Genomic DNA, 7,779 nt, shown 5'->3' with positions numbered 1-7,779 from the left:
TTTTGCTGCAACCCTTCAACTCCCTCTCCGCAACCCCCACCACCACCCCTTCAACCCCTCCCTGTGTGACTGGCTTCTTTTTGATAACTGACCCCTCCTCGTGTTATTATTCGAACCCACTATTGTATAACATGCCCTTTTATATGAGGTTTCACAAAGGGCCCATTTGATCAGAGGGTTACGGTGTGCGATCGTGAGAAATGCAACTACATGGTGGTAACCTTTGTTTGGGCCAAAATGGTGGGCTGACCTCATCGCTTTTAATGCATAGCTCGGGCCATTCAGGCCCAAGTCTCACTTGCTGAGCACATTGAATTCAGTAGCCTGTCACAGATATTGCCCCTCAGTTATCTGGGTCTCTAGCTTGAAGAAGAAGAAAAAACAACAGTTTTTTTGGGGGGGCAACCAACAATGTATGCTTTCCATCCCAAAACACTTAAGAGAAAAGCAGCACAGCTTGTGAATTGATTCTTTAGTGGTTTTAATATACACTCTACAATAAATATTTCCATCATTTGACGTCATTTACATTTTTACAGTAAAAATATATTCATATATGTAGAAAAAAAAAAAACAGGTTAAAGATTCTCCAGAATGGCCTCCTTAAGGCAGGATAGCATGTCGACTGAGACTCAGATGCTGTAACCACAAGTAAATCCACAGATAGCTGCCGTGTCTAGCTTCATTGTACTCATTTCTCTTTTAAAACATTCTTTGTTGCTGAGCTGGTTTTACTTCTAACCAGAGGTTTTCATTCAAGACAATATTGTTGAACACTTCGGTACCTTTCCTGCCCATTGATTTTATAAGTAAAAATCTGTCTGCATTGGAAATAACTAACAGATTAGATAGTCAATGGTTACATACAATCCAGTACAAAGAATTACACAAAGTCCACGAAATGAGGCAAAAAGTGTATGGGCACTTGACTGTAAAAGTTAATTTCTCTGGGAGCACTTGTTTCCCCTTGTAGTGGTTCTTTTGTGCGGGTTCGTCGCTCAGTGGTTTCAGTCCTCAGCGGCCCTCTGAGCGCTGGTGATGCGAATGCTTAGTCCGCTTGCCTAAAGGGTTCGCAGGGACACGGAGAGGAAGGTCATCAAACGGCCTCCTTTCGCTGAGCAAGTGGCCCCTGGGTAGACGCTTCATGAAGTGGGCCTCCCTCTGGTGCTGCTTGGTCTTGGAGGCCTTCCTCGGACGGCCCTTGCGTGTGAAAGCCATGTACCAGCCCTCGTACTTGGCGTTCTGCAGCGCCGTGTAGTTGTTTTCCAGAACAATCTCAGTGAAGATGCAGTCCTTGCCTCGTCCTTTCCGCTGAGAGAGAAAAAAGACGGGGGAGAGAAGTTGAGGTATGTTGGAACACATCCAGAATGAGAAAATCGTCTTTATTTCCAGACAATCAAATACTCTTTGAAACCATGAGAGGGCTGTTCAGAAAAACTCAAAATCCAATTTGTTCTGGCTTTTGAATGCTTCTCAACAATGTGTTGCCATAAGCTGCAAATCTGGAAATGTCTAAGAAACAAAACATACTTCAAGATGTTGCTGTAGCCATATTCAGCCACACAAACTATGAATTCCAGATTACCTTGCCGATCAGCTTCCCCCTCTTGTTCATGCATATGTAGTATCCCGTCTTCACCCCTTTGATGCGAACACGACTTCCAAAAGAGTCCGTCTCCACTTCCAGTTTAGCTGCGCAGACAAACACATCACAACTAATGAGATGACACAGCACAGTCCTGACATGGTGCAGGCATGAAGACAATGATGTTACAGTGTGTGAGACAAATGAATTCTTTATGTACGGTGGGTACTGTAATGAACTGGAATTACATCACTTCAACATTTAATGTCAACACTTAATGGTTTTTCAGGAGCAGTGAACCAGTATCATGAAGATGACATATACATTCCCTCTCTTAACCCTTTTATTGTCCAGTAGCCACCTTTAACAAAGCATGTAAGCCTGCCAAAAAAGCACCAAATGATAGTTATTTCGCACGGCGCGATTGTTGTCGAACGTCAGTAAATGCTGTGCTGTGATGCAGCTCAGACTGTGGAGAAAGGAGAGTGAGAATACTGCGGTCAGGGACACAGCCACAAGCACAGAGCAGCGGTCAGATTTGGGCCACTTACAAAAGTGACACCCACTTAGGATGTGCAGCCAATGTGTGCATGACTGACTGTGTGTGTGTGTGTGTGTGTGTGTGTGTGTGTGTGTGTGTGTGTGTGTGTGTGTGTGTGTGTGTGTGTGTGTGTGTGTGTGTGTGTGTGTGTGTGTGTGTGTGTGTGTGTGTGTGTGTGTGTGTGTGTGTGTGTGTGTGTGTGTGTGTGTGTGTGTAGGCTGAAAGGTTTAAAAGACAAAAGAGCACACAGGAGAGGCAAGGAGAGGAAAAGGTATAAAGTGAAGATGCTGACTTCACCGCTCCTAATAAATTGAGTCATACATTGAGTTGTAAAGCAATGAAAATTCCTCATAAAATGAACCTCCAGAAACCAGGCAGCAGGCATAGAGAAGGGGATGGATCTTGGTGGTGGCTGGGGTGGAAAGATGGCTAGAAACACCAAACTCCTTTGGTGACAGGATTTCTGCTCCCTTTAGGTTTAAGCTAGTTGTTCTGCTTGAAGCAAAGAGTATCTCCCTGAAGTCCATCATTACATGTACCGAGGACTTTATAGACTGCCAAACACACAAGAATGTAGGCCTATATATCATATATATATATATATATATATATATACATATCATCTTCAAAGGCCTTAAAAGGGGCAACACTAATGCCACTAACGATGTTTACAATTGCAAACGGTTTGTCCTGGCTCTAACATTTTCCAGCAGCTTGCCAAGAACGACATAATTTATACTTATTTGCAACAACACCCCGTGCACCATTGAATTTAAACTATTCCCGTGTTTGTAATCTGAACACGTTCACTTTTTTTTATTGCTTTTCTGAGGTTTAAAATAATTGAAATGTAACAAAAGATGGCGTTTAGCTGTCAACGGTTTTGTTAATCTCTCTGTGACACACCGGGGCTTCAAGTAAACAAGTTTCTGCATCATTGTAAAGACAGCAAAACAGATCTCACATTTAAAAGAAAGAAACGGTGAAAAAAATGTTTAGCTTTATATAATTGGCATAAGAGATGTTTGAATATGTATTTTTCGCCACTTAAGGTAAGAGTTTTGCTAGGCTATAGCCTAATGTTTAAAGCTAACTATTATTGTTCTCGCGATATTTTGACAACTTCTCTCGCAAATTCACTGTCCATCTCTTGCCTATTACTAAAACGTAACATCGTTAAATAGACACTGAATTGTGTTTTTTTTTTTTTTTTTTGTATTATTATCTCTTTCAATAGTTTCTAATATACATTGGTCTTTTTTTCTTACCGTGCACCGCTCCGTCGTCTCCGTTGGCGTTGACCCTCTTGTTGGCCAGGACCTGGACGTGTTTCCCGCTGGTTCGGCTGTACAGCTGGTAGGTTCGGGTCAACCTGCGGCTCATCCGGTCCGACAGCCGGCTCTGCTCGGTGACATGGTGCTTGAAATTAGGTGGGGACTGCACAGTGTTCTGTCGGACAATAGAAAACACATGTCACTACATGTAAAATTACTTTTAAATGTTTTTTTACTTAACAACTCGGGAAAAAAAGTCAACTATGAGTGAGGAGACTAAAGCTTGCCAGTCAAAAAGCCGAGTCCCAGGCCCACAGTTCATTATGTCATTCATCACATTTAAAATAAGGCCTCCTTCTTTTTTCTTCTTTCATGTAGGCCTATTTGTACATGGACATGTAGGTCTATCTTCCTTTTCGAGATGCTTTGATGGACCCTCGGGGATGACATTTCCCTCTGATAGGTTGTTTTTACCACCGATGATCTTTCACCCCTTCTTGACTTCTTTTTTTCTCCTTTCAGCCCTTCTCCATCCACATATGTTTTAACAATTACTTTATGGGCCAGAGCTTACCTCTTTTCAAGATGTTTGAATTGTTGCCAATTGCCATAGCACTCATAATAAAATGTTTTCATTGTTATTGCAGCCTATTGCAGATGTAGAGACGCTAAAGTGCAGTGCCTGCATACCTGTGTTAACTGTTATCTACTTCATTATAAAACTTCACGCAACATTAATGATTTTTTATTGAAGTCCAAATTTGAGTTACCTGTGCGTAAAAGCAAAGCGCCGTGAACTGAAGTAACCTGGGAAAAGAAAAAGCAATTACAATATTAGACTTTATGTTCAAATTTAAATGAAGTTACAATTAGAATATGTTGGCAAATGTTTACTTACAGATAACCTAACCTCGATGTTCTCAGCCTCATCTTGTAATAGTTCAAATATTGCTTCATGAATACTCCACAGATTCGGTGCTGGGAGCTCTCGGAAATAAAGTTCCTCCTGGTGGGGATTTCAGGTCCGTTTTTATCCCCCTCTTGTGACACATAGAAGATGATAGCAAGGACAATTAAGAGATCCAAAAACTGTCAACGTCCCATGCAGGATACAGGATCGCCTCTCCTCTCTAGTGAAATATTAATAAAGTCCAGAAGATTTAAATGCGCCTCGGTTCCAATCCAAACTGAAAGTCCGGAGAAGTGTCGCTGTCACCGAGCCACCTCCATTAAATCCTCTCCGTGTCAATCACTTGTTTTCAGTAAAGAAGCTCTTGATTAAGGTATCAAGTCGAAATAAATCCTCTCTGACATTCAATGGCATAGCAGTGGCGATTATTTTTTGTTTTACGCACGGATCTTTACGCATCAGCGGTCAGATGCGCGCCGTGAGTTTCCTTAAAACAAGCGGTTACATTAAAAATATCCAATGCATCCCACAAGTACCAACAAGGCTTTAATGATCTGCTGTGCAGTTGCAGCTAATTGTGTTACAGCTGTCCCTCTATAAGATGCACGGATAGTGAAAAAAACTCGAACGTCAACCTTCTTCCCACACGTGTGTTTCTTGTGGTCGCCTCTAGTCCACAGCATCTGTCTCCCTCTACATTTAAATACTTTAACTTGCGGGAAAGTCAATATCCTCTGCGAGAGCAGGCGGAGCGTCCGAGCTGGAGCCAATTTGAAACTGAATACTTATTAAAACGCTTTGCCTGCACGTATTTGCGCACAAATCCACAAGCACATCATTCACCAATGAGCTGAATGTATATTTTTCAACAATATGAACATATGACAACTTCCAATTTTATATATTTAAAAAAAAAAGAGATATCAAGAGAAAAGATACCAACACACAAACACATTTAAAATCAGCTTTCGGCTTCTTCCAAATGTTGAATGTATTCACAATTATACACATTCATCTAAATCATGCACATGCCATGTATCTTCATCCATGTTAAATCACAGTGTAGTCTATAAGCAGACGTGTACACATGGAAAAATTCCCTGGCATGTACTTAAGAAAATCTACAGTTACATTAACTTATTCCCTGGCTGCAGGTTAGAGGTTGTTTGGTGGTCCCTCAGGACGGACCTTGATGTACTTTTTCATCCTACATATGTAAGTAATATGTATTCCATGTGAACACATGACACAGAATGGTTTTCACATAACATCTAAAGCCTTGGATACAAATGTTCTCCTGCTTGCAGTCACTCTTCCATAACTTTTCACAAACCTGGGTTGATTTTCAAAAGTGTCTCTGGCCTAGGTCTGCTTTACTTTCACAGAAAGACATACTGCACTATATCATGCAATTATAAGGTGATTATTCTTTACATTCTTTTTTGATCAAACACAAGCGGACATTTTAAATGCAGATTTTGAAGTAGCTTAATTCTCTGAATGAATTATAGGTTTGATCTAACTGCCTTTGAAGTACTGGTTGTATAACTTCAGTTAATGAGGGCTGTGGTTATTCTAATTATCAATTAATTGGCCAATTGTTTTCTATAGTAATCAATCTATTTGGTCAATAAAGTGTCAGCTAATAGTGGAAAATGTCCATCCCTGTTTCTCAATGTCTTTAAATATATGTGAAACTCCAAAACCCAAAGATATTCAGTTTAAAATGAAATAAAACAGAGATAAGGAGGACATCCTAACATTTGAGGGGATGAAAACACTATTTTCTGCTTTTTTTAATTCACAAATATTTACTTTAAACGATGAATTGACTATCAAAATAGTCCAAATTAATCGATTGAATAATAATTAAAGCTCTTATCCAGATGATGTGTTACTCAAAGATGCTAAAGTTCTGTCATAAACCAGTTATATATTTATGACTAATGGATGGAACATCTTATATTGATCTCCACTGTATTCCACCTCTACTATTCTGGTTTATGCTTATGAAATAATTTACCATGTCTTTCAAAAACTGTGACTGTTAGGGAAACATCAAGACTTTAGGCAACAAGATCATATGTACACGATTTGAGTCAGATAGAAGAGCCACTCTGCAGTAACTGAATTCAAGCTTCAAATCAGATTATTTGAGAAAGAATACAGTTTCTTGATGTTGACTCTTACCTGTGATTGTTCTCATAAAACAGCCTGGTTTTCTCTGGATGGTCGGAAACATTTGCACCCTTTCCAGAACACAGCTGTACAAGAGTGGAGTATAACATATCGTATATAATTGTTAGAATTTGGTCCATGTCTTAGCTGTAAATCAGTCATTTCAGCCAATGCAGGGGATTTAGAGGGTGAAAATTGACCTGCCTTATTAGCTCCAGCGGGACACTGTAACAAGTCATTTTGCCACCTGGAACAATTCAGCTCTTTGTTCTCATATTTGACCCCATATGAAGCAATGATCACACATCTTAAAGCTAATATCCACATGCATGATAATTAAAGTGGTGAACTTTTTATGAAGACCACACTATACTTATATCTTATATACTATATATATATACTATATATCATGGCGCATCATGTTTGACCTACGGATCAGTTCTGCCACAAATCATTTAAAGACAATTTGATTAGGAAGAGGAAACCTGGAGAGATGGAAGGTCTCTTTTTATGTTTTGTAACAATCAACTGTTCATAACCCAACATTATATATACATACAATACATTATTTTAGAGAGAAATAATGTATTTTTATTTTCTAAAGCAAATTAAAAACATTAAACCCCCCCTCTCCATTGTTTATATCAGTCAACATGCCTTCTTCAAGCAGCTGAGTCTATGCAGAGAGCATGACACTACTTCATTTCAAAATGTATTTTTCTCTCTGAGATTCTTAGCATAATCTTGTCATGGCCTTGGGTCAGTTAAGACCAGACAGAGACAACAGTCCTATGATTGCTATGAAGCTGTCTTCCCCACATGTTCATTAATATAGTGACAACCAGAAAGAAAAGAAAAGAAATAAAATCTATAGGATTTTATTGCAATAGCTGTGTGAAGATGAAAACCTGTCTATAAGCATTTTAATCAGTTCTTGTTTTAGACTAGATTTGCACAAAACAGTCAGCGTTTGTCAGTAAGCAGCCTCAAGAATAACATCCGTTTGTTAATTAATTGTTCTGTTAAATCATTTTTTCTTAGCAATATTTGTTGTTTACAGGGTGCCACTTGTACTGACACAGAATTTTTACATACCTTTTGGGATTTTTACGTCTTAAAGTGGGCATTTAAGACAACGCTTTCTTGCTGAGAGTGCAGTCAACATGTCAAAGTATCCTTGTGCAAGATACTTAACCCTGAGTGGCTCCCAATGGCATGGCCAATGGTGAATGAATGTGTGTGAATGTTATTATCCAAGAGCAATTGGCACTGCTCTGTATGAATGACTTGT

At 39.5% G+C, this 7,779-nt stretch overlaps 1 protein-coding gene across 2 annotated transcripts; it reads right to left on the bottom strand.

The window, feature by feature from the left end:
• Positions 1-217: 217 nt before the first annotated feature.
• On the bottom strand, positions 218-6,607 carry fgf8b (fibroblast growth factor 8b). 2 transcript variants are annotated; one of them, XM_079644566.1, is made up of 6 exons: positions 6,501-6,607; positions 4,299-4,530; positions 4,171-4,207; positions 3,395-3,575; positions 1,586-1,692; positions 218-1,311 (listed from the first exon to the last, which is right to left on the bottom strand). In XM_079644566.1, exons 2-6 carry the CDS (start codon positions 4,355-4,357, stop codon positions 1,015-1,017), a joined length of 681 nt encoding a protein of 226 aa, XP_079500692.1. In that variant the 5' UTR covers positions 4,358-4,530; positions 6,501-6,607; the 3' UTR covers positions 218-1,014. The 2 variants fall into 2 exon arrangements, with proteins under 2 accessions (XP_079500692.1, XP_079500691.1); XM_079644565.1 differs by lacking the exon at positions 6,501-6,607 and having other exon boundaries at positions 4,299-4,982.
• Positions 6,608-7,779: the final 1,172 nt, after the last annotated feature.

Source organism: Notothenia rossii (genome assembly GCF_949606895.1).
Source record: "Notothenia rossii genome assembly, chromosome: 1".
NCBI lineage: Eukaryota > Metazoa > Chordata > Actinopteri > Perciformes > Nototheniidae > Notothenia > Notothenia rossii.
The sequence above is the reverse complement of the archived record's forward strand: the minus strand, read 5'-3'. Positions and strand labels throughout refer to the sequence as shown.

Coding starts and splice junctions, on each gene's coding strand:
- fgf8b (XM_079644566.1), bottom strand. CDS start 4,357: ATGAAGCAATATTTGAACTATTACAAGATGAGGCTGAGAACATCGAGG. Junction 3,576..4,170: donor CGCTTTGCTTTTACGCACAG/GTAACTCAAATT, acceptor ATTGTCCGACAG/AACACTGTGCAGTCCCCACC. Junction 1,693..3,394: donor AGACGACGGAGCGGTGCACG/GTAAGAAAAAAA, acceptor TTGTCTGCGCAG/CTAAACTGGAAGTGGAGACG.